This window comes from Fusarium keratoplasticum, chromosome 5 (assembly GCF_025433545.1).
Source record: "Fusarium keratoplasticum isolate Fu6.1 chromosome 5, whole genome shotgun sequence".
Taxonomy (NCBI): Eukaryota; Fungi; Ascomycota; class Sordariomycetes; order Hypocreales; family Nectriaceae; genus Fusarium; species Fusarium keratoplasticum.
The window spans coordinates 1,450,700-1,476,424 of NC_070533.1; the positions used below are offsets into that span (position 1 = coordinate 1,450,700).

The 25,725-nt window shown below is 53.8% G+C and overlaps 5 protein-coding genes and 1 pseudogene across 6 annotated transcripts, besides 1 other annotated feature; 4 read left to right on the forward strand and 2 right to left on the reverse strand.

The window, feature by feature from the left end:
* Positions 1 to 1,189: 1,189 nt before the first annotated feature.
* NCS57_00711600 (uncharacterized protein) lies at positions 1,190 to 2,332 on the reverse strand (the record flags this gene model as incomplete). The annotated part of the gene is made up of 3 exons (XM_053056979.1): positions 1,190 to 1,600; positions 1,738 to 1,871; positions 1,930 to 2,332. 3 exons carry the CDS (start codon positions 2,330 to 2,332, stop codon positions 1,190 to 1,192), a joined length of 948 nt encoding a protein of 315 aa, XP_052913174.1.
* Positions 2,333 to 3,933: 1,601 nt separating this feature from the next.
* NCS57_00711700 lies at positions 3,934 to 6,545 on the forward strand (annotated as a pseudogene). Its single transcript has 2 exons — positions 3,934 to 6,141; positions 6,195 to 6,545.
* Positions 3,934 to 6,545: a sequence feature.
* A 951-nt stretch (positions 6,546 to 7,496) lies between these two features.
* NCS57_00711800 (SWI/SNF complex protein) lies at positions 7,497 to 9,254 on the forward strand (the record flags this gene model as incomplete). Its single annotated transcript, XM_053056980.1, has 4 exons — positions 7,497 to 7,654; positions 7,714 to 7,988; positions 8,041 to 8,682; positions 8,742 to 9,254. Exons 1-4 carry the CDS (start codon positions 7,573 to 7,575, stop codon positions 9,252 to 9,254), a joined length of 1,512 nt encoding a protein of 503 aa, XP_052913175.1. The 5' UTR covers positions 7,497 to 7,572.
* A 383-nt stretch (positions 9,255 to 9,637) lies between these two features.
* On the reverse strand, positions 9,638 to 10,925 carry NCS57_00711900 (uncharacterized protein; the record flags this gene model as incomplete). The annotated part of the gene is made up of 4 exons (XM_053056981.1): positions 9,638 to 10,102; positions 10,171 to 10,652; positions 10,714 to 10,771; positions 10,818 to 10,925. The coding sequence occupies 4 exons, from the start codon at positions 10,923 to 10,925 to the stop codon at positions 9,638 to 9,640; spliced, it is 1,113 nt and encodes a 370-aa protein (XP_052913176.1).
* Positions 10,926 to 12,360: 1,435 nt separating this feature from the next.
* On the forward strand, positions 12,361 to 15,785 carry NCS57_00712000 (Isoleucine--tRNA ligase; the record flags this gene model as incomplete). The annotated part of the gene is made up of 4 exons (XM_053056982.1): positions 12,361 to 12,435; positions 12,539 to 12,892; positions 12,947 to 14,648; positions 14,701 to 15,785. The coding sequence occupies 4 exons, from the start codon at positions 12,361 to 12,363 to the stop codon at positions 15,783 to 15,785; spliced, it is 3,216 nt and encodes a 1,071-aa protein (XP_052913177.1).
* Positions 15,786 to 16,709: 924 nt separating this feature from the next.
* NCS57_00712100 (uncharacterized protein) lies at positions 16,710 to 25,462 on the forward strand (the record flags this gene model as incomplete). The annotated part of the gene is made up of 10 exons (XM_053056983.1): positions 16,710 to 16,866; positions 16,917 to 19,960; positions 21,143 to 21,217; positions 21,274 to 21,462; positions 21,521 to 23,809; positions 23,867 to 24,313; positions 24,367 to 24,613; positions 24,660 to 24,910; positions 24,969 to 25,197; positions 25,251 to 25,462. 10 exons carry the CDS (start codon positions 16,710 to 16,712, stop codon positions 25,460 to 25,462), a joined length of 7,140 nt encoding a protein of 2,379 aa, XP_052913178.1.
* Between the last annotated feature and the right edge of the window lie 263 nt (positions 25,463 to 25,725).

Here is a 25,725-nt window from a genome sequence, read left to right on the forward strand (position 1 = left end):
TTGACACTGTAGAGCGGTTTCGCGAACGGCGAAGTCCGCGTAGTGGTACCTTCGGCAGATATCCGCGCCGCATTTTCTCAGGCACCTCATTAACAGGAAAAAGGGGAAGGCTCGGGTCGCCGCAGCTGACTCCGTGCGGGCCGTCAGCGCACAGTATGCACGCCATCAGCTTATCGGCGCGCTGGTTCCAAACCTGCCGGCCCTAAAAGAGGTCTAGCACGGAGCTAAGGCAGTTTGCAGCGCGAGGTACGTATCTCTCAATGGAAAGCTCCAATCCGCGCTTGTCCCCTTACGGGTTGCGTAATTGTTAAGGGTCTCAGACCTACCATGTCTGTAAGGGGCATAGCGCCAGAAGCAAGGCGTGAGGAGGCTCGTGGATGCTCCGAACACCCGTCTGGTTGGATAGTCAACGCCCTGGGCACGCTGGGCTTGGCTTTTTGAGTTGCCCCGTGCCACACCCATCACGCCTAGCCCACCACGCCCAGCCCACGCCCGCCAAACCGAGCCGAGAGCCCAGTTGGAGTGAGAGGAGGGGGGAGGTCAGGTCCGCCGTCGGCCATCCACCAATCCAGGAAGCGTCCCATCCAGATCCACACGAATCCGCCCAGTCCGAGTCAGTTTACTCTGATTGCTTCTCTTGCCGAACCTCATTGGAAGTTTGTATTTCCGCAGCCGACTCAGACGGGTACGTACTGCTCTGCTACGTTGCCAAGCACATCCCGTCTTGTCCCCCCTCACCCTCAGTCGCATCACCTCATCGGATCAGTCAGCCAGCCAACCCTCCAACTTGGCTCCCTTGGACTGGAATTTTTCTTGCCGCGGGACGCAGGTTCCCGCTTCTTCTCCGGAGCGCCAACAGCAGATTATCCGAGATGGGGAATGGCGCTCTCCGTTCGCCAGCCCAGATTGCCAGAGCGAGCAATGTACTCACCACATGACTAACACGCATAAGGATCCCTGGGAAACCGGCAATTGAACGGCACGTTTTTGGTAGTGATGCGACTGATGGTACAGGAACAGGTCTGGCCGCAGATGAGAAATTCTATCTTCCCGGTCTCGTCCCGCTCTCTCCCCGCCTAACATGATTTACATCCATGTCGCTGTTTAATCTGAATTCCAAACCTCTCACGCCCTCATCACAGATCACGATCACGATCCTTCTTCTAAGCTGCTTCTCGACCTAACCAAGTCAGTCATCGTCGGCATTCTCGTTTCCTCCGTAGAGCCCTTGGAACCCAGGGATGTCCAGTCCTGTTGGGCTGCGATTGCGCCTGGCCCGCGCCCTTCTGCCAGCTGCAGATGGAGTTTGCTGTGCCTCAACTCTTTGACGTCGCCCTCCAGCTGGCGCCGTGTAAACGCCGTCAAACCGACTCTGATGGCGGGCTTCTGGTAACTCTCTCGGCGTTTGTGGCTGCTCTCGAGTGGGCAAACGGTCGTTGTACACTGGGAGTTGTCTCCTGGGAGCCGTTGCGTCCAACTCCTCCCCTGCGACAAGTGACGTCGTTGCTACGGGGTCTCTCGCCGCGACCACGGGCCTCATTGGGCCTTGATCCTGCTCGCTGTTCCGTTCCTCGTCTGCGCTGTATCGACCGGGGCTGGGCTAGATTTTGATGTCAGTGAGTTCATTATGCCTTCTCTCCCTACCTAGCAGTGTGCCTATCCCACGCATTGCGGCTGCAGGCGTTGGCTCACAAGACGCTCATCCCCATAGAGTAATATCGCTGGGATATCACTCACATGGGCCGTTGGAGGTCTTAGATGCAGTTGCACATTGTCCTGGCTGCCAGTGTCCTGCTCAGCCCTGCTGTCTTCCGTGTCGTGGAGACGCCTGTGCGAGGATATATGTTCTACTTCCAGCGTGCTTTCAGTTCCTGCTAACTGTTAGTCTTGTATCCTTATGCCTTGAGTGTTGCCGCCTGCTCAGCTTACCGATGGTGGACCTTGTGCGAAGTGTCAACGCGCGCAGCTCTGCGTGTAACAGTGCAATCGTATCAGAGTCAAATACTGTCATATGCTCCTCGGGTGTAGTGTATGTGATTTCCAATTCACTCTCTTCGTCGAGGGATGGCGCTGGTGACCTTGGCTCGTCGTCGTTACGGGTGATGTCGCGCGTAATCAAAGTTGTCGGTTGGTTCGCCTTTCGAGCCGGGTTTGCTTGACGCGTGTGAGGCTCGCCACTTGGGACAGCATCTTGTATGGGCGAACTGGCCCCGTCCAACCTCTTCCCAACCCGACAGGAATGCCTGAGGTGTTTCCTGTATCGACTACGGCGCTCGCTGTCACTTAGCTCACGGGTGGTGATTGTGATTGTTGTGGGGTGAAGTCTTAGCATCGTGAACCGAACGACACGACAGTCATGGGCGTCAACATGGTGGATCAATTGTGCCCTGTGCCAAAGTCCATGACTATCATGGCCACATTCGCGAGTTCCTAGGCCATGCGTCTGGGTTTCAAGTGTCCTCGGAAGGTCGATTGGCACGCAAACAACCCAGTATGACCTGCTCGTGTTGAGCCTCGCCGAGGCTGTAGGGTAGTCACGAAGGCTCAAGATGGGCCCAGCAAGAATCGCACAGGTAGGCAAGAAGTACCATCGCCTAAGTTAGATCCTCAGATAGAAGCCTTATCCACCGAAGCTCGGGTTCTGCGGGCATATGCACCGCGTATGACTTCATCCGACTCCATTGCGTGGCCTGCAGTCACGAGTGCCTCAAAATACACCCATTTATAGGTGGATGACGCCTGCCGGGGCCGACACGAGAGGCTGCGCCGCGATGGCATAGCCTGGCCACGAATGCGAACCTGGGTGTTTGCATTGGTAGTCAGACTGGAGAGAACGCAGGCGGAAGGCTGAATGCGAACTCGAAGGCCAAAATAAGAATTGCTCGTCGTTCTGTTGACGTCGTCGTATGACACCTTCCTCTCTGATGATGACTGAAACCGGTTCCCAAAGAGGGAGGCCGAGGTGACTATTGAACGGTCAACCAGATGGCGCTTTTAACTCCCAACGATGCATGGACACAGGACAAGGTTTCTGGGACATGAATCGATTAGCCTTGCGTAGGAATTCCCGTAGTCCAGATCTTCTCTGGTGAAACCAAACTGGCGCTCAATTGTGTTGTCATCCATCTATTTTCGGCCGCCCATGGATGCATGCCCGTGTTGAGTTTGTCCAGCGATGCCCCTGATGAGACCGGGTGAGACGGGAATGGAAGCCTCAGTGGGTGATTATGGATTATGGCGGCATGGGGCTGGTGCCAGGCCTTGTCCCTGGGTCTGCTGGTCGGGTCGGGTACCTGAGCGATGGATGGATCAATTATTAGGGACATGTTCTGCCTCCACACGCTGTTGTCACTCACGGGCACCACCTCATTAACCTCAACGGTGATTGCGGTTGCCGTTACGGATCTGTCCCTGGTCCTGGCAAGAGGGCAAATTTGGGCCGTGAACCTACCTATCTGGATGAGCTGTCGATGCTGCACGTAGGTAGGAAGCCGAGCTTCATCAGGATCAGGACAGATATCCATGGATCCATTGGATTGGCCGTGCCTCTGCACCAGGTAAGAAAGGTGCAGTAAGGAAGGTACCCTGCGCTGCGTGGGCTGCTGCTGCGGCCACGGTTTACTGCTGCTGGGCGCTCCAGCTGCTGGGCAGTGCCTCGTCGGGTACTTTGCACGCCAAATATCAGGTACCTTGCCCAGCCTGGGGGGGCTCTCCTTTGCATCATCCCAGGCCCCAGGTTCAGGTCCAGGTTGGCAGCGGCCTAAGGCGTCCTCCTCCCTCTGCATTCTCGTAATCTGGGCTGGACCTCGTACCTGAGCAAGTACTGTCACTCTTTTGAAGTTTCGTTTATGGTTTCTATCGCTAACCAGCCATCCCGCTCTCAGCCAGACCAAGCACCACCGGTGATGCTCCACGGTCCACGCCGCCGCCAGTGGCCGATCGTCCCTCGTCCACGACTCGCGTCTCTCCTCCCTGAGCGAGTCGAGTCTGAGCTTGTCCACTTCCCCTGAGCATCTCCCCCCGGGCTCCTCGATCGCCACCATGAACGGGGACCTGAGCCTCTCTCAGGCCCTGGGCGGACTGCGTATCGCCAACCCCGACGATGCCGCTGAGCTTGCCTCTGCTTCTGCCTCTGCATCCGCGTCTGCTCCCGAGCCTACATCTACTGCTCCCATCACCTCCGTCTCCGCTTCGACATCGACGTCCGCCCTCGCCTCTACACCTCAACCGACTGATACATCCACAACACCCTCGTCCTACGATGCCATCCATCTCGATCCTATAGATCCTGGCGTCGAATCTCTACTCACCGATCCTCGATTCGCCCCATCTGCTCAATCATCCGACCTCACCCCAGAACCCAGTCCTGCCGCTGGCCCTTCGCAGCCTTCTTCTCGACCCGAGATATCGAGGTCATCCATCTACGGCATGCCCATCATACCCGATTCAAGGCCTGGTCCTTCCTACCCCGTTCGGGAGTCCAGCCAGCGAGACCCCCAACGTTCCTACTCGAATCGACAGCCGTCATCTCTGCCTCCCGGTGGCAGTCCACTCCCACCGCGTAGGAGCTCGAGGGGAATGGGAGTAGGATATGCATCTGCTCCCGGAGGGTCTCAACCAAACCAGGGCTACGCTGGGGACGCACCGGTCCCCACTAGCAGAGAGGACTGGCAAGAACGCGGCGCTGCTGTGGGAGTTCGCAGGGAGGTTGATGCTAATGGCCGTACCATTGTTCGCCAAGTTAAGAAGGGCGTTAGGGACTTCCAATTTGGTCGAATTCTCGGTGAAGGCTCATACAGCACGGTTTACATGGCCACCGACCGCCAAACACTCAAAGAGTACGCCGTCAAGGTCCTCGAAAAAAGACACATCATCAAGGAGAAGAAGATCAAGTATGTCAACATTGAGAAAAACACCCTCAATCGGCTTACTGAGCATCCCGGAATTGTGCGGCTATACTACACCTTCCAGGATGAAACTTCGCTCTACTACGTTCTCGACCTCTGCAATGGGGGAGAGCTACTAGGTGTGCTGAAAAAGTCTGGCACGTTCGATGTCGAATGTACCAGATTCTATGGTGCCCAGATTCTCGACGCTATCGACTACATGCACTCTCGAGGCGTCATCCATCGAGATCTGAAGCCCGAAAATGTCCTCCTCGACGACCAGATGCACGTCAAGATCACAGACTTTGGTACGGCCAAGCTGCTCAAAGACCCGCGCGAGGATGCGTCGGCTGCGACTGCCAGTGGCGCACCTGACCCAGGTCGAGGAAAAGGAGACGAAGACGACCGTGCAGCATCCTTCGTCGGGACGGCTGAGTACGTGAGCCCGGAGCTCCTCACACACAAGAACGCCTGCAAGGCTAGTGATTTGTGGGCTTTTGGCTGCATCATCTACCAGCTGCTGGCTGGTAGGCCGCCATTCAAAGGAGGTAGTGAATACCTCACCTTCCAAAAGATTGTCAACCTGGAATACGAATTCCCTGCCGGCTTTCCCTCGGCCGCACGAGACCTCGTCGAGCGCTGTCTGGTGCTCGACCCGGCTCGAAGACTGACTATAGAACACATCAAGAACCACGAATTCTTTGACGGACAGCCGTTTGGAAAGGGACTGTGGAGGTCCAAGGCTCCACGGCTGCGTCCGTATATACCACCTGCGCAAGAACCCACCGTAATCCAGCTCAATGGCTTTTCTACGACACCCAAACCCATCGCCAACGCGAGGGCACCTCCTCCACCTCAGACCACCCCCTCGAACGGGAGTAGTCGGCCGTCACGGATAATCACTGAGCTACCACCCCCCACACAGCTCGATATCGAATGGTCTCCAGTCCTCACCAAGAACAACGAGCGGATTCTCAAATTGGGGGATCTCATGGTCATTTCTACACCCCTGTCCTCAAGCCCCCATGGAAAAGAATCTGGGGAGGGACACAAGAAGTTGTCACGATTTTTCATCGGAACCACGACAAAGAAGCGTCAACGTTTGGTCATGATCACATCGAGTGGTCGAATTGTGCTTGCACCAGCTGGAGGTGAGGAGAAGCGAGCGAAGCAGGAGCTGTCTCTACTCAGTTCGGATTGCACATGGAGAACCCAGATTGATGCCAAGGGCCAGACTGTCTGGTGTGTTGATACGGTATGTACCTCCATTTCCCTTATTTTATCCCCCGGTCTAATATCGATCCATAGGGTGGTCACCACTATACATTTGAAGAGGCCAAATCCTCCTCACCTCCCCCCGAAGGTGGATCTGCCGCTGCCGACTGGGTCGAGTGTCTTGAGCGAGCCAGGGACATGGCCCTGTCTCAGAGCATGGCAACGAATTATGGAGGCGACAACGGATTTGCCGACATGTCGTCACAGGTATCGAGCCCCTCGAGCACACTTGGAGGCCGAGGGAACTACTCCGAGGGCTTTGGCATGGGTGGTCAAGGACGCAATCATTTGAGCAAAAACCAGGCGAGCGGCGAAGATCCAGCGCCGAAACGTAACCGGTTCAGCAAGAGGCAATCAAGAAATGGACTGGGCCCTGCATTCTGACGAGGCACTCGAGCAACGATAGAGTACGGACAGACTTGGTAGGCTTCTGACTGACTGACTTTTGTCATCAATCTCGCTGGACATTCTGCCACCACCTATCACATTCAGTACAGTTCATGGCATTGGCAGCGAGGCGCTTTACTGCGGAGTTTTCTTCTTCTAGGGGGCTGGCGGATGCATTTTCGGTGCATGTTTGTTTTCTAGCGTTGAGGGATGGACGGTATAGGCACAACTACGAGATGGTCACCGTTCAATGAATCGCAAAAGCTCAAGCTTCTGGATCTCTGGGGGGGCTCGACTCTGTTCCACCACCAAGGGAGACACGATGGGGCGGAAGCAACGACAAAATTGACCTTGTGTCTGTCCTAGCACAAAGGCGTGGAGCATTTAGGGACAGGAACGGCTTCTACAAGCTTACATACAGGTTGTACATGGCAAGAAGGTGGTTTAGCATTCTTGGAACCGATTGATAGAGGATAGTAGCAGGCTGGTTTTTGAACCTGGGCAAAGCGGGAGAGCTGGGGAAACAAGGCGTCTACCCCCGACAACTGCCACCGCTCTTGATGCCTGGGTATTTGAGCTAAGGAGGGATAATAACCAACGTAATAGCTATAGATATGCAGCTATAGTTGAAAAGATTCGATTGAAGTCGGTCATGCACTCAATCTGATGGAATTCGAGACCCCAACTAGGTTCCACTGTTGGACTTGCTGGGGATGAAGTGACTAACATTGAACCAGACGACATTGGCACGAAGAGTGTAAAGGAAACTAAGCTGATGTAAATATTCCAGAACTATAATAACACACCCATTTGCACATACTCACAGGATTTTTCCATTTGGTTGGCTTGGTTGATTGTGTTGCCTGAATCATTTAAGGCCAGGTCATGTGACCGCTCGGATTTCTAGCCTGCGTTTTCTCGCGACGCAATGCGATGCGACGCGACACGATCGTTCCCAAGCAACCTCAACTCCACGTGCCGACGACAACCAATTCCGAACCCAAAACCAGGCAACTCCGACAACATGCAGCCTCAATATCGCGCTTATGCGCAGCAGGTTCCGCAGAGATCGCCTCATGCGACGAACCAGCGGCGAGGTGGAATTGGTGCGTTGTGACAAGCGACTTGCGCTTTTGCCTACTAACATCCATCTCTCTTCGCCTAGGCCCCATGATGTCGTCAGGACCTCACCCTTCGGTTCCCCTGACTCAGGCTCAGATCGCCCAGCAGCAACAGGCCCAGGCGCACGCCAGCGAACTCGCCAAGCGACGGAGCCGCAAGCCCACCGACAAAAACATGCCCGAGGGTGTGGAAGACAGCATTATCGACCCGACCGGAGTCCAGCGGTACAAGGAACTGAGAGATGTTGAGCGCCGACTCGATGCTACGATTACGCGCAAGCGCCTGGATATTGTTGACTACACTAGCCGCGGCTCCAAGGTTGGTTTATCCTGTAATTATGTTAGGAACTCCAAGCTGAACCGGCATTTAGCGATGCAAGACCCTTCGAGTTTGGATCAGCAACACGGTCGAGGATCAAATTTGGCAGAGCAACGGTCTAAATGTTGACTCTTTCGACTTTACTCCCAACATGGAGGCGTCTTACCGGGTCAAGATCGAAGGCCGCCTTCTCGACGACGAAACCACTGAGGACGGACAGGCTGAGGCCGAGGGCGAAACATCTACAGAGGACAAGACGGAAAAGGAGGGTGCCGATTCTGCGGCTCAGAAGGCCAAGGCTCAGCAGAAGCCTCGATTCTCGCACTTCTTCAAGTCCCTGACTGTCGATTTCGACCGTTCCCAGTTCCGAAACGGCGCCGAGCAAACAGTCGAGTGGAAGAAGCCCGATGCTCCACCTCGGAACCAGCCTGCTGCCAGCCTTCCTGCAGCTGCCGACTTTGACGAGCTCACTTTCAAGAGGAACGGGGACGAGAACATGAACATTACCATCAACCTGTTCCGCCAGGAGACACCCGAGAGATACCAGCTTAGCCCCGAGCTTGCGGAAGTTGTCGACATGAAGGAGGCTACCCAGCAAGAAGCTGTGATGGGCCTGTGGGAGTACATCAAGCTTCTTGGGCTGCAGGAGGACGAGGAGAAGAGGAACTTCCGGTGTGACGAACCTCTGAAGAAGGTTAGTTGCTCTATTAACATTGAAACTGAAATATTACAATCACTAACACTTGTATCTAGATTGTGAGACAAGGCGATATCGGACATATTCCGATGCTTAATGACTATGTTACACAGCATCTTCGTCCTCTCGAACCTATCCGGCTCCCCTACACCATCCGGGTCGACCAAGATTTCCACAAAGATCCCCAGCCCACCATCTATGATATTCAGGTTCCCGTAGAAGATCCTCTACGAGATTCGCTGCTGCCCCTGCTCAACAACCCTCAGTATGTGACAATGCTGAAGGAGGTGACCGGACTCGACGACCAGCTTGCTCGGGTAGTCCAGGCCGTCGCCGTTTCCAAGGCCAAGCACACCTTCTTCAAGTCCCTCAGCGAAGACCCCGCCAACTTCGTCAAGAACTGGCTCAGCTCACAGAAGAGAGACCTCGAGGTCATCATGGGAGAGGCACCAAGAGGTGGCGGCGAACATGCCTCGGGCGATGAGTGGCGAAAGGGTGGCAAGGACAGTGTCTGGGCTACCCAGAACGCCCGAGAAAGTGTCAACGTCCTGCTCTCCAAGCAGCGCTGAGCGAAAAGCCGACCGGTTTAGAGAGGGGTACAGGGCAGGACATCTGGGACTTGGAGTTGTATCAATTTTAACCTCGCGCAGGCTCAATCGGCGTTGGGAGCGTCATTTTGTATAATAATATCATGAACCAAGATTGGTGGGATATGAGGCATTGTCCCCGATGCAAACGAGGCTTCTGCCATGGGCGTTTGCGTTATTGTACGGTCTTTTAAAAAACAGGCCGCAATGCCATCCATGACCAGACCAGGGTCGCGCTTTCTGGCCAGCATTGACGCTTCTGAAAGAATAAAGATGAGAACGCCTTGTGAGTGTGGGATTGTACAGAGATGAAGAGAAAACGCAAACAGGCAATCGAGACTGGACAGGGGTGACTCGATCGACCATTACCGCTGAGGAGCCACGGGCATGGGTGGCATGTTGCGGATCTGCTTGATTAGGAACTCCCTCTCGTCAATGAACTGCTCGTCATCGGTTCGGTCCTCGAGGAAGTGCGATAGGAAAGTCAGCAGCTTCTCGCGGTTCATTAGGAGAATCTTCTGAACGGCAATTGACTTGTGTGGGTTGGCGACGAACACCTTGAAGACGTGGAAGCCCTCGTACTGAACCATTTTCCTATCATCTCGGAGCAAATTCATGCAGATCTTGAGGTGCTCGCCGCGATCGACATAGGCTGTCATGACACTGTAGTTGGAGCGATCCAGCAGAATCTCACCGAGCAGCTTGATGGACTGGCGCTTGGTCACATAGCTGTTGGACTGTACAAGGATGTTGTTGTACTTGTCAAAGAAGAGGTCGAAGTTTGCCGACAGATATCTTGGCACAAGGTCCTTATGCCGTGTTAAGAGTTCCTGGAAACCCCTTGTTAGCGTCAAGCTCCAGGGGTTGGCTGGTCAAGGTAGGGAGGATCATGTCTTACCCGGAAAGTGGTGAAGGCATCAGCCGCCACCTCAAAGGAGCTCTTGTCGACCCAATCGAAGAATCGCCAAAATACGCCTCTGCCGCTTTGGGGTCGCTCACGGTCGATGGCGTTGAGGCCCTTGGAACTAGAACCTGGCTCGTCTCCGTCGTCGTATAGGATGATGGCCGCGGCGGCCTCGTTCTTGAGGAGCTCCCGGAGGACGGAGCCCGCAGGAGTAGCGCTCTCCTTGTGATCATATCCGCGGCATAGCTCGACCAAGACTTGAGGGCGGTTGCAGACGACGTAAGATAATGCGATGGGGTCGCTCTTGGGGGCGGCGGTCGCGGGGCGGAAGCGGAATACGTAGGAGAAGATGACTTGGGTGTCTTTGCGGGACTCGAACGGTAGGCGGAACAGGTTGACGGCGAGCAGGTGGAGGAGGTCTTCATCGATAAGGCCGGTAACGAGTTGGTAGATTTGCTCCGGAGAACTGTCGGCTTCTAGATGTCATGTTAGACACTCGATCATATCAAAGGGGCCGCTCGAGAGGTATGGACATACCATGGGTGCCCTGGAGGATCACCTTCATCTGGCTCAAAACACGAGCAAGTTCTTCGGCCTGGAAAGGTCAGTGACCCTTCTGGAGTTCGAAATCAAAGGGCTACCACCTTGGAGGCTCCATTGGGCCCCTCGAGCTTTGAGATGTGTTCGCGGGCTTGCTTTGGGAGGTCGGCGACAGTCCGTGTCCGGGCTCTTCCAAAGAGGAACGACATGGCTGAAGGTTGTGCAGCAGCTCCGGATAGCTACTGGTAAGCGGCTAGGCTCTTCTGACAAGACGGTAGACTGGTGACAGCCTGAACGAGACTTGAATAAAGTCGCTGGATGGTGTATCTGACGAGGAGCAGGAGCTTGTGATGGAAGCTAGGCTTGTTATCGATAGCGTTTGGCGGCGGGCTTCTGGGTTTACGGGGGCTGCTCCTGAAACTCTGGAGGTAGGAGCTTAGAGGCGGAAAAAGTCTAGACGAAGAAGACGGAATCAGAGAACGAAAAGGCCAGGCCAGGTCAGGTCATGAGTGGGTTGACAGCAAGCAAGTAAATAACAAGCATCCGTCGAGCAAGCCAGCATTGGAGCCCGCTTTGCTTTGTTGTTTGGCAAGGTACGGCTACGGTTACGGCGGGCAGCAACCACGCGCACGCGCCACAGCACAGGAGAGCGACCTAACGTTAGCCTGCCCCGGTTGATTTAGCGCAAGAGTATCTGGAGCTTCAGCAGGTGCCATTTGGAGCCTGACGAACGGGGATTCATTCGTTGCAACGAGACGAGGAAGCCATTTCCCCTTGGAAAAACACCGCCACCATGCCCAATGCAGTAAGATCTGGCACCATTACTCGCATTGGACGCTGAGATGGCATTGTAGATGGGATATAAACCTGCCAAGACAAGTGTATCGAGTCCAGCAGATGGTTCAGCTGAATCGTGCTTGGGCGGTGAGTTGGGATGTTTCAGGGGAAGATGGAGTGGTACGGTCTCGAGGACAAGGACGTTGTACTCGATGATTGCGGAATTCGGGTGTGTTGTTCTTGATAACGTAGGACTAATGATTTGTAATTTGTACGAAGCATGGCGAATCTTCTGTCAACTCTAAAGACATATGATTCAACAATCTTGCGCCATCGGCATTGTCTCTATTGTAAATCATTCGAGGTGTTGAACTTAGGTAGAATTGCAAGGCGTGTTATCGGGCTGAGGATCGGAGCCATGGAGGGGCGTACAATGGAGGCTGATGAGGGCAGCATGTACCAAATACTTCTAGAAAATAGCAGATCAGTGCAAAACACATCAAAAACCAATCGCCCCAGTGGTCTTCGCTACCGGAACCTACCTGCCAGTCCCTGGCAGCGCGGGGCACACATTTTCCCCCACCTCCGGTCGTCTGGCTTGAGTCACCCACCATCGCGAGGTGCCTTTTTCTGAAATCTGCCCCTCCATCCAACGACTTGTCGCTGGCGAATCTGTTTTTGAGGTCATCTTTGTGCTGACCCGACTGTCAGGCGAGACGTACTTTACGGTGAGTCACTCTACAAGAACGAATATTATAATAATCTGCCTTCTTGGACTTATCTCCTCATCCTCCTTCTTCTATAACTTCGTAAAGAGTCTTGACTGACCCCTCCCTCGTTGCTTCAGCAGCCAAACCGTCAGTCATCATGTCTATCGACTTCCCTAAGGAAGAAGAGGCTATCATCCAAAGATGGCGCGATATCAACGCGTTCCTTCGACAGGTTTGTTCGCCTTTTGTGTCCTCTCGCCCGCTGCCCTCACCCCACCATTGCGCGAGGGCGTTTCCTCTCGATCGGCATTTCTAACATCTCTCTCTTTCTCCAGGTTGAACTGTCCGAAGGTCGCCCGCGCTATACTTTCTACGATGGTCCTCCTTTCGCTACCGGTCTTCCTCATTACGGCCATCTTCTCGCCTCTACCATCAAGGATGTCATCCCCCGTTACTGGTCCATGAAGGGTTTCCACGTTGAGCGCCGTTTCGGCTGGGATACCCACGGTCTCCCAATTGAGCACGAGATTGACAAGAAGCTGGGAATCTCTGGTAAGGCTGCCGTCATGGAGCTCGGTATTGCCAAGTACAACGAGGAGTGCCGCTCCATCGTCATGCGATATGCTACCGAATGGCGACACACCATTGAGCGCCTGGGCCGATGGATCGACTTCGACAATGACTACAAGGTAAATACGATCGGCTCGAAACTATTACTACTGTGCTGACTGTAAATTTAAAAGACCATGGACCCTCGCTTCATGGAATCCGAGTGGTGGGTGTTCAAGCAGCTGTTCGACAAGGGCCAGGTCTACCAGGGCTACCGAGTCATGCCCTACTCTACGGTTCTCACCACCGCTCTGAGCAACTTCGAAGCCAACCAGAACTATCAAGATGTTACCGATCCTGCCGTTGTTGTCTCATTCCCCCTCGTTGACAACCCCGAGGTCAGCCTGCTCGCATGGACAACCACCCCTTGGACCCTTCCCTCGCATCTGGGTCTGGCAGCCAACCCCGATTTCGAGTACATCAAGATCCTCGACGAGAAGAGCGGCAAGACCTACATTCTGCTTGAGAAGCTCCTTGGAACCCTCTATAAGGATCCCAAGAAGGCCAAGTTCAAGATCCTCGAAAGAATTCGCGGAAAGGAAATGGAGGGCTGGAAGTACCTTCCTCCCTTCGACTACTACTACGAGGACTTCAAGGACATTGCCTTCAAGGTCCTGAACGCTGCCTATGTCACTGACGACAGCGGTGTGGGTATTGTCCACCAGGCTCCCGCCTTTGGTGAGGACGATTACAACGTTGCCCTGGCTGCAGGTATCATTACTGAGAAGCGCCCACCCCCCGACCCCGTCAACGACACTGGTCACTTCACCGACCGCATCACCCACTTCAAGGGCATGCATGTCAAGGAAGCCGACAAGCACATCATCAAGCACCTGAAGAACGCTGGCCGCATTGCCAACGAGTCCCAGATTAGGCACTCGTACCCTATGTGCCCTCGTTCCGATACGCCTCTGATCTACAAGGCTGTTCCCTCGTGGTTCATCCGTATCCCCAGCATCATCCCCGACATGCTCAAGAACATCGAAGGCTCCCACTGGACTCCCTCATTCGTCAAGGAGAAGCGTTTTGCTAGCTGGATCGCCAATGCTCGCGACTGGAACGTCAGCAGAAACCGCTACTGGGGTACCCCTATCCCTCTCTGGGTCAGTGACGATCTGGAGGAGAGAGTGTGCATTGGCAGTGTCGAGGAGCTGCGTGAGCTGAGTGGATATGAGGGCGACCTTACCGATCTGCACCGTGACAAGGTCGACCATATCACTATTCCCAGCAAGATGGGCAAGGGCCAGCTGAAGCGTGTTGAGGAGGTTTTCGACTGCTGGTTCGAATCTGGAAGCATGCCTTATGCCAGCCAGCACTACCCCTTCGAGAATGTTGACAAGTTTAAGGAGTCCTTCCCTGGAGACTTCATTGCCGAAGGTCTCGACCAAACCCGTGGATGGTTCTATACTCTCCTCGTTCTCGGAACCCACTTGTTTGGTTGCTCGCCCTTCCAGAACTGTGTCGTCAACGGTATTGTGCTTGCTGAGGACGGCAAGAAGATGTCGAAGCGACTCAAGAACTACCCCGATCCTTCTATCGTCATGTCCAAGTACGGCTCAGACGCCCTCCGTCTTTACCTCATCAACTCTCCCGTCGTCCGAGCCGAGCCCCTTAGATTCAAGGAGTCCGGTGTCAAGGAGGTCGTCCAAAAGGTTCTCCTGCCGCTGTGGAACAGTTACAAGTTCTTCGAGGGTCAGGTGGCTCTCCTGAAGAAGGTGGAGAATGTCGATTACGCTTGGGATCCCAGCATGGAGTCGAGCAACACCAATGTCATGGATCGATGGATCTTGGCCAGTTGCCAGAGCCTGCTGCAGTTTGTTAACCAGGAGATGAAGGGTAAGGACCTCCTATAACCATTTGACAGGACGTGCTAACAAACTCGCCATAGGCTACCGACTCTACACTGTCGTCCCGCGACTCCTGGGTCTCATCGACAACACTACAAACTGGTACATTCGATTCAACCGAAAGCGACTCAAGGGCGAGAACGGCTTGAACGACACTCTGCATGCCCTGAACTCCCTCTTCGAGGTGTTGTTCACCCTGTGCCGTGGACTGGCACCCTTCACACCCTTCCTTACCGAAACCATTTATCTCAAGCTCCTCCCTCACATCCCCGAGAACCTCCGTGGCGAGGACTCTCGAAGTGTGCACTTCCTGCCATTCCCTGATGTTCGACAAGAGCTGTTTGACGAGGAGGTTGAGCGACGGGTTGGACGCATGCAGCGTGTCATTGAACTTGCTCGTGTGTCTCGTGAGCGCCGCACCATCGGACTCAAGCAGCCTCTCAAGACCTTGGTGGTGATCCACCCTGACCCCCAGTACCTTGAGGATGTCAAGTCCCTGGAGGGATACATCACTGAGGAGCTGAACGTCCGCGACCTGGTTCTCTCCAACGACGAGGCCAAGTACAACGTCCAGTACAGCGTCACTGCCGACTGGCCTGTCCTCGGAAAGAAGCTCAAGAAGGACATGGCTCGTGTCAAGAAGGGTCTCCCCTCCCTCACCAGCGAGCAAGTGCAAGGCTATGTGCGAGATGGACACGTCTTTGTCGAGGGTATTCGCCTAGAGGCGGGTGACCTGGTTGTGCGCAGAGGTGTCAAGGAGGATGAGGCCTCTAAGAACTTCGAGACCAATACCGACAGCGAGGTGCTCACTATCCTGGATACGGAGATTCACCCCGAGTTGGCCCAGGAGGGTCTTGGCCGTGAAATCATCAACCGTGTGCAACGGCTCCGAAAGAAGGCCGGTCTCGTCCCGACCGACGACATTAGAATGGAGTACCGAGTGCTTTCCGACCCCGAAGCTGTGGGTCTTTCAGATGCTTTCCAGTCGCAGACAGCTGCTTTTGAGAGGGCATTGCGTCGGCCTCTTGACGAGGTGGCAGCCGAGGCGGGGGCTGAAGGTCTCATTGCAGAGGAGGAACAAGAAGTACAACAGGCAACATTCCTGCTTCGACTACTTAAATTGTAGACTGTCTAGTTTTAGACCATGTAGAGAAGATTAAAATGACAGATGATGACAATGTTGAACTTTCTTTATATTTCCTCTAATTACTTTTTTGATGCCGCCTGGATAAAGGGTGTTAGGACTTGCATGTGGCATAAAAGAGCGATTTTGCGAGGATGGGAACAAACCAGATAGCAATCCTTGAGCCTCATGAATTCCTTAGCACACTTGTCTTTGTGCACAGAGTTGTAGTCGGCAACGATACACTTGCCGTAAGCCGCGGCCTATGACAACCAAGAGTCAGTTGGTGGTAGACGTATTTGGCAGGCCACACGATTGCGCACCTCAACCGAGCATTGAGAAACTGCCTTGGCAAGCTTCTGAATAGGGCGAGTGGTTTTTTGGTTCATATCGGCGAGGCTGAGGGCTTGACGTAGCGCGTGAGAGATGAACTTCGAGGGGACCCGTTCAAGACTTTTGTCAAAAGTGATGCTCATACAGTGTCGAACGGGACAAAATAACACTGTTCAGAGATCGATCTTGGATCTCCACCACGATTGAGGCTTGCATTGAGCACCAGCCACCCACTTAACGCGCCCAAGCTCTCTGACAACCATCGCGACCGCGCAAGCTCGCGTTTTCTAGAATCTCACATTGCGCTTTGTTTTGCTTCGAGCCCCCCTTTGGATACGACTGTACGATACCTTTGACGGCGCCATCATCAAGCCGCTCCTCCGATTCTCTGTATATCCTCTTTTCGCAACTTCCATTCACCGCGCACTGCGCCCGACGACATTGTACGCCGACTTTCGCCAACTCTTTGTCAAGCTCCCTCGACTTCCATTGTCGCGATCGGGTTGGATAAACATACCCACACTAGACTGTACACCGACTTCTTGACTATGGACCAATGACGGAGGGGGGCAGCTCGCCGACAATTCACTGTCCATGTCTATCGACCGCTCACCCCAAGCCCCAAATGCGACTTCATCAGTGGCACCTATGTCGCCGTCCGCGCAACGAGCGGCATCGCCATCCGACGATGGTCGCTCAAGTAATGCCAGTCGGGCGCCGTCGAGCCAGGATCCCTACTACTCCAACGAAGGTCTGTATCCTTTTGGAAGCGAGGCCTTGATCTTGTATTGACCAATTCAGACATTGCTGCACTGCACTCTGTTGTCGTTGCGGCACAGGAGTTGCTCGACACGGCCCCCGAACCGAAACCACTCCCCGCTGCTGCGCTCTTCAAGGCCTACGACCAAGTTCTCCCTACCTATGGCATTGACCCCGATACAGATCATCACCTATCGACCTTCGTGTTCCGAGTAGGCGGCGAGAGAGGCGGTGGCACTTTGCTCGACAAGTTTCAGTCTATTCTGGGCCGCATGGGAATTGTTCTTGAGTTTGGCGACAACACCACCGCGTCATCTCGAACATCACCATCTGCGTCTCCCGCATATTCATCGACGAGTCGCCAAAGCCACGGTCTTGTGCGGGAGAAGAATGGCAACCTTACATCTGAAGGAGTGGCTGTGTCTCGGCCATCCGTCGTGCCCTTGGTACAATCATCCGCTTCGCCAGAATCACAACCTCCACAGCAAAATCATGTGGACTTTTCCGACACAGACGAGGAGGATGGTGAATACGAGGAGATGCGGAGGGCTGTTCTCTCTTCAGCTATGAATCGCTGGCGTTCTCTGGTCGCGAACCGTCGAACACAACAGGCGCAACGAATCCCCTCTTTCCCGAGCATTCCCGAGGAAGCTTCTGCCGATGTGAGGAACTTTGAGGACCGCCCCTTTCAAGATCGACCAGCCATCACGGTTTCGGAAGCCTCGACCATTCCACATATCAATGGTGTTAAATCGGACGGCCAGGCATCGGACAAGGGAACAATGGATGTGAATGTGCACCCGATTTCACCACTGTCCCCAGTCAAACCCCGTCCTGCTATTATCAATGCCATCCGGCCATCGACAGCTTCTACACAACAGAGTCAGAATGATGCGGTTGTTGCGCATCATGAGGACGACGCCCCCTCTTCACCCAAAGAACAACCCACTACGCACCCACAGGAAGTTGATGAAGAGCCTTCCAAGCATTCTATCACTCCCTCTGTACCAGAAGTTCACGTTCCACCAGTACCCGAAGTACGCATTGCGCCAACAGTGACCCAGCTGGATGTCACGCAGCGCGATGAGAAGACGAGGAGCCGGCCTTCAACACCCCCGGAGCCCACAGACAATACGACATTAAAGCAGCACTCCGTGCAGGAATCTGAAAGAGGGCCTTCGACACCACCTGTTCAGCAACCCGATCCAGAAAAGGAGTATCAACGACTTCTAAGACGTGCCGGTCGGGCTCGTGAGATATACCTTGCGAGCAAGGTCTTCAACCATTGGGCTGATCGCACTGCCCGTCGGCTCGAACGAGATGCTGTTGCTAGACGGCATATGATCAGATTTCGTTACTTCCGATCTTGGTGCCAGGCTCCTGTCGTCCGGGAGCCCACAGTTGATTACATGAGGGCAGCTGTTGTGGTGAGGAAGTGGCAGCGGATTGTGGCACAAGAGAAAACTCTTGAGGCTATGGCGAAGGCAGCGGCCTGGGCCTATCAATTGAAGAAGATTCACCAAGTCCTGGATCGTTGGTCTTGTCTTCGCTTGGAGCACCTTGGCCGTCAAATCACGGCCTCGCACAGCAGAACAAAAGCCCTCTCAAGGTGGATGTTGCAGGCTTCTAATGGTGTGGCCCTGGACGAAGCCATCAAGTCCCAAGTAGGACTGCAACAGCAACTGAACGCCATCCACAAGTGGCAAGGTTATGCTGAAAGAGAAACCATACTTGCCGACAGCGCCAGGCGCATGGGCAATGTCCACCAATCCTTTACGCATCTGAAGGAGTGGTGGGATCAAGCCGAGATTGGTCGACGAGCGACCACATATCGTCAACATCTGTTGATGAAGAGAGTGGATTTTGCTTTTGATCAGTGGAACCTACAGGCAAGGGCTCAGGCCTTCATCTGGAGGCGCGAATATCTCCAAGTTACTCGAGTATTTGACCGATGGTGTCAAAGAGCTGAGCAGGATGGGGACATGTCACGGAGAGCGGAGAGCTACTATGAAACCCAGGCTAAATCAAGAGTTCTTGGATGTTTCCTCCGCTTCGACCAGGAATCATCACATATGACGCGCTTGGAGGACCGCGCACGCCTTTACCTTCGAGCAACCTCTTTGTTGAGAGTGTTCGACAGGACGGTGAAGCGCCGTCAGGATCGGGACAAGCAATATGTGAAACGGTACCTGATGGCAAGATATACCCAGGTGTCATCAGCGAAGAAGAAGCGCAACTTCTTTGCTGCTCTTGACCGATGGAGAGCACTGGCTGCCGAGGATCGAGAGCAAAACGAAAATGCTCTGGAGCTTCACAACCGAAAACAGCATCACCGGCGAATGCTGGTCGCTGAAGAATGGGCGAAACAAGCGGCTATCGATCAAAAGCGTTTGCAAGACGCCCGACTGGAGCATGCCCAGGGATGGCTGGACGCTTGGAAGGAACATGCTGAGGATCTCGAGCAACGAGACGTGGAAGCCTGGCAGCTTTGGGCGGCAGACAAGCAAAGGCAATCTCTGAAGGCGTGGTCAATTGCGTCACTACAACAGAGCGGACAGGCTCATACGGCACTTGAAGTCCGTAAGAAGCATGAACGGGAGAGACGCAATCGCATCCTACAACACTGGAGGCAACGTGACGACAGGTTGGAGAATATACCGCCAGGATTCAACTCGCAGCCTAACTCGGTCGTTCGCTCATTGAACTGGTCGCGTGGAAGCTGGAGGGGCTTCTCGGGAAGGAGGTCAACACTTAACCGGAATGATCGAGTATACGATTATTCCAATACGCCGCTCGAGACACCAACACGGTGGACGGGGCATCCCCTTTCCATGTCGACTATTTTGCCCCCAGGGTCAATGGCGCCACTTAGGGAAGCGGACGAGAATGATGCTGTATCCTCATTTGCTGGCGACGATGACGACCTCGATCCCGCGTCACCTTCTTTGCGGCCGGCCTCGCGAGGGCAATTCTCAACTATGCCATCAACAACCCCGATGGCACCAGTGCCATCACATCTGGTGGAACGTGGGCTTCAGGATGAATTCGAAGAGCCGGAACGAAACGGTATTAACAGAAGTACAAAGGTTAGTTCTCGAATACCCAAGTTCGAATCTCCTCGGCCTAGGCCGGAGGACTCACAACCAGCTGGCATGTCCGAATCTACAAACACTGGTCGAGTCGGACCTCCACAACGATCGCTGGCTGCAACGAGGTCATTCGGGTTCAGGCAGCCGAACAGACGAACCGTCGGGCCTCGGCCTGCCTCACCAGAGGCCACCATGCAGGCAATTGCAAGCAAATCTGTCGGTGCAAGGCCTACTGGATTACGAATTGGCGCGACACAGAATGCGGGGATTACACCATCTGCAAGATCTGTTCGTATCCAGTCACCGAGAACATTCTCGGTCACAACACCTCGACCTGGAGGAGCGTCAAGGAGAGTCAGGCTGCGAAGCGGCACCGCTATGAACCAATAACTTTTATCAATGTGGGCCGGCTCTCCTGAATATGGAGACAGAAATGTGTGGAGGATGTCAATGCATCGGAAGAGTAGGAAATGGACGGTTGGCTTGTATGTGCTTCATGGATGTTGGATGGCTCAGTTCATTAAAGGATACCCCTTTTTGTTTAACGTTAGTATTATATTGGATGTGGATGCATGACGGCGAGAAGCCGGTGGCGTTGCGGCGGCTGAAAGTCAATGAACGAGTTGCTTCATGAAAAGCGAAACCCTTTCGTAAATGACGAGATGTTCTATTGCGAGCCTGTGTCAATATGAAGAATCTGGTGAAAGAATTCATGTGTATCTGCTCCTGGGTTGAGAAATGGACCTCAGTGTTCACTACATCAAGAGGAGTCTAGGTGGGCACCTGTACCTTTTTACGTCAGAATGTAGCTGGATTGTTTCGGCTCTTACCACATCATATAGATATACCAGCGGTATTCTTCTACGCTTTCTCACGCGTTTAAATGATATTATTAAATCCACGCATTAGGGGTTTAAGAATCTTGTCCCGAATCTGTCATGACCTCTCGGATGGAGCTTGTGGTGGGGGCTGAAGAGCTGGGGGTCACGTCACCTCCATCAGCTGCCCGGGGTAGGTCCCCGTCCGTATTCCGTTTATTGCATTGACTCTGATGATCTCAAGCTGCGCCAAAGCTACCTAGGCATTAACAACTCTCCTTCGCGCCCAAGTCCGCACAGCCAGAGCGCTCCCTTCTTCTCCTGGAGATGCGCGCGCCTCGTGCTTTTTAATAGCATGAAGGCCGTCCTGCCGGGTAACCCGCGCTCGAGGCTCCAAGGGTTGGCCTCGGGATATTGGGATTCCCGACACATCAACGTGAGTGCCGATGCTCCTAAGCTCGGGTGTCTGCTAACGAGAGGTATTAACTGTAGGTATACATCACCGGCGGCGCTTTTACTATCCTCGAGGGATCCAGAGGGATTCTACAGACAGTTTACGATGATGGCGAACAGCCTCTCGAGGCCATCGCCTTTGACGAAGCCATAGGCAAGATCGCTACATGCACATCGACCGAAGTCCGAGTCTACAAGCCATTTGGGTCGCGCGAGGATGCCCTGAAGGTTCCAATCCCCGACAGCTAGATGGATCGCATGGATGGATGAGCTCACAGCTTGGTAGTGGGCCCTGGAGTCGACCTTTGACATTCCGAATCCGAACGCCGATGACGCCTCATGCACTTTGTCCTGGGGCAGCTCTGAGGAGCTCCTGGTGGCCACGAGCTCCCTCTCCCTATACGCTACGAAAAGCGAGCCGAAATGTCTATGGCAGAAGAAGCTACCGAGCCCCGTCAAGTACGCGTTGCTGTCATACGACTCTGCATACATTGCCTCGACCGGCTACCACGATCACTTGGTCAAGATCTGCCGCAGACTGAACTTCGGCGCCGACGAAGTACGCTTCGACCTTACGTACCTGCGACACCCAAACATTGTAACCTCTGTGAGGTGGCGCAAGCCGTTCCACCTGGAGCAGGCTGTCGACAATGTCCTCTATACTATCTGCCTCGACAAATGCATTCGGATATGGACGCCGACCGAGACACCGGATGGAAAACATTGGCAGCTTTGGGGTCAGGTTGACGTTTGTGCGCCATCGCGAGAGGACCCGTACCCCCTGGATATGCGCTTTGCCATGATTCTTGATGGGCGGGACTTCACAGCGTCGGTTGAGCAAGCTGTGCAGGCCCGCATGTCCGACGACTCGACCACCGATGACCCTGTCGCTCTCGATCACTTGGTCGCGATCGCTAACAAGAACCCCGAGATTTGTATAGCTCTTGATGGAAGAGGGACCATGTCAGCATGGGCGCTTGAAAATGTTGGCAGTAACACTGCAAACGCCCCGACTCTATTCAAGGTTGCTCAGGTCAAGGACTCAGATTTTGAGCTCTTTGGCAAGTTTCTGCCGTCTCACGACGCACCCCATACCGAGATCCAGACATACTGCGACAAGAAGACCGGCAAGGTTCACTTCCTGTTACATGCATTTGATGGGAGGATCGGTGTCTTTACTGGAAATGTTGCAGACCTGTTGGATCCAACTACCAATGACCGGCGCCTCTCGCTGCACTCGATCTGGGCCGGTCACTCAACCTCTATCACCAAGATTGTCCGAAACTTCAGCGGAAGGGCTGTCGTCTCACGGACACGAGAGAGTGAAAGCATAGTGTGGAAGCATCTTCTCAACCGAGACGAAAACCCAGGCCTGAGCTTGACCCGAGGGAGCGTTATCCCAGAAAAGGGGCACATTCACCGGATATGTGTTCTGAGAAAGGGGCGCTTTGTCGTATTCCTCGGCCATCAAACGGTTGCACTCTGGGATTGCAGGGCTAGCCGAGCCATTTCACTTGCGCAATGTCCTTATGAGGTATCCGGAAAACCGCTCTGCCTCATTATACTCCCTCGGTCAGATGTGAAGCAGTACACTGTTGCGCACATTGCGACAGTGACGTCTGAAGGTCAGGGTATTGTGTGGGAAGTCCATCTCCCGCCATATTTTGAAGACCCAAAAACCAAGGCTGGCGCCAGTATCGAAGAGTTCTGCCGTTTCGAGCTGGGAGATGTGGAAGATTTGTCATACGTCCTCCCAGTAGATCCCGCAGGCTCGTCGCCCGTTGTCTCGGGCTTTCTCGATATCTTCGCTCGGGATGTCGCTATCTCATATACTCGCACCGGCCGGGTTGACTTCTGGACAGCACGGGTCGACCCTGAAAAGCGCAGTGTCGGATGGCTGTCCACCTGCACCACCGAGACTGGTGTGTCTGAACCTGCCCTAGTCAGTGGAAGTACCTTGAAGAAGGCATCTCTTGTGAACAAGGCGAGGTCTCAACTTACAATTTGGGATATCGGTAGTTCTCGCCTGGAATATGAGAACAATTTCGAAGAGCATCAGGTCATTCAAGATCTGGACTGGACATCAACACCCGACGCCCAGTCCATCTTGGCCGTTGGGTTCCCCTATCGAGTCATTCTCATGTCCCAGATGCGATTCGACTACCTTAACAAAGGTCCAGCTTGGGCGCAGATCCGGGAGATTAGCATCCGCGAACTCACTCCACACCCGATTGGCGACTCAACTTGGCTGGGCGACGGCTTCTTGGTCATTGGTGCTGGAAACCAGATGTTTGTACAGGATAGGCGTGTTGGTGTCTCTGAGTCTCTCAGATCTGACCTTCGTTTGCCACCACGCAAGGATGGCACATTGGATCTGTTCCAAGTGGTTCAACGATTCAATGGTCCACTGCCAGTATTCCACCCCCAGTTCCTCAGTCAATGCATCCTGTCTGGCAAGACCACACTTGTGCGGCGCATCTTGGTGGCCATGTACAAGATTCTGAAGTATTACCTTGACGGAGAGACACTGGATGACTACTTGGGCATGGATTTGAGCGAGTTCTACACACCCGAGGTTCGTAATATGGTCATGAAAAGTGATGATCTGAAGGACACTGACGTTGGTACTTAGCAAACTCATACCCAGGCTGTCGATAAGTCTGCAGGCGCGTATCTGAATGGAGATAACGGTGACGAAGACGACGACGGTGATATCTTCACTGAGCAGACGGCAGTGGCAATCAACGAGAAGCTGGTTAAGATTGGTGTTCCACAACTCTCTGGCCACGAACAAATCCAGCTTGCCGATATTATTGAGTGTGTGGCTCTTGTCGAGAGGCATCGTCGCTCGATGGACGAGAATGGCGCCCGTTTCATGCTCTTCTTCCGTCAGCATGCACTGCGAAAAGGACGGACCAACGAGATGCACCTCTCCTGGCGAGAGATCAACTGGGCTTTCCATTCAAACAGTCAGGATATTCTGGCCGACTTTGTTTCGAGACAGAGCCATGGCAGCATGCTTTGGGAGCATGCTCGTGAGAGCGGTCTCTTCATGTGGCTGTGTGATCCTATCGCCTTGGTACTTGATTTCGCCCCGATTTTGAATCATCATTGATTGCTAACTCATACTAGAAAGCTCAGTTCGAGTTGATTGCTCGAAATGAATACACGAAGAACGAAGTGAAGAACCCGATCGACTGCAGTCTGTACTACCTTGCCCTTCGCAAGAAGACGGTGCTTCAGGGTCTGTGGCGAATGGCAAGCTGGAACAAGGAACAGGCGGCGACTCAGAAATTGTTGTCTAACAACTTTGAAGACCCCAAGTGGAGGACGACAGCTCTGAAGAACGCGTATGCGTTGCTCAGTAGACGGCGCTTCGGTAAGTTGGAAAGATGTTTACTGATACATATGCTAACTATTAGCAGAATATGCTGCGGCATTCTTCCTGCTGGCTGACCACCTTCATGATGCTGTGGAAGTGTGCTTGAATCAGCTCAAAGATATGCAACTGGCTATTGCGATAGCGCGTGTGTATGAGGGCGATGACGGCCCAGTCTTGCGGCGTCTGCTTCAAGATGTTGTGCTTCCCTTGGCAGCTCAGGAGGGCAATCGCTGGCTTGCATCTTGGGCATTCTGGATGCTTGGCCGCAAGGACATGGCCGTGCGAGCGCTCATCGTACGTTTTCTCTGAATACTCACATGGCAGAAGTTCCGAAAACTGACATTGCTGATAGACACCTGTCTACACCCTTCTGGAAACACCTTGTTCGCCCGATATCAAATCGAGGTTATTCCTTACCGACGACCCTGCGCTAGTGGTGCTCTACTCGCACTTGCGACACCAGACGTTGCAGACATTGAGGGGAGCCTCCAAGGTCACCCCCAAAGTCGAGTGGGAGTTTGTGTTGCATAGCGCCAAGCTGTATGATCGAATGGGATGTGATCTCCTTGGATTGGATCTAGGTAGGTTTAGCACTGGAAGATTACTTGAATCAAGAATGCTGACGGTGATATAGTACGAAACTGGGAGTTCCAACAATCGCCTCCTGCTGCTGGCCTCGGCGGAGAGGTCAACCCGCTCAAGTTGCTGCGCCGGAGGAGTTCGCTTGTTGTCGCCGACCTGCCATCGCCTACTCTTCACTTTGAGGGAAAGAAGGCCGTCAAGCCGCCACCGACAACGTTCGAGGAGCCGGATGTAAACTCTCTGTTGGATAGTTTTGGGTTCTGATGCCCGGGGCTGAAGGGTTGTGTAATGAGAGGTAATGGTGGGTTGGTCGCACGACTTTGTTCAGTGAGGAGAGGATATTACTAGCTTTACATGTGGATGGGAGGGCTTGGTTGAATGGAGTTTGGGATGGTGAGACCATTGCTTCGCGCATTCTCGTAGTGTATTCGTAGTCTGCATATTTCTTCAGTGTTGTGCACCAGCTAAGCTGTAATATCAAGGATATCGCTGTAGGATTGCTCCCAAAGGCTGTTCCTTTATGGACT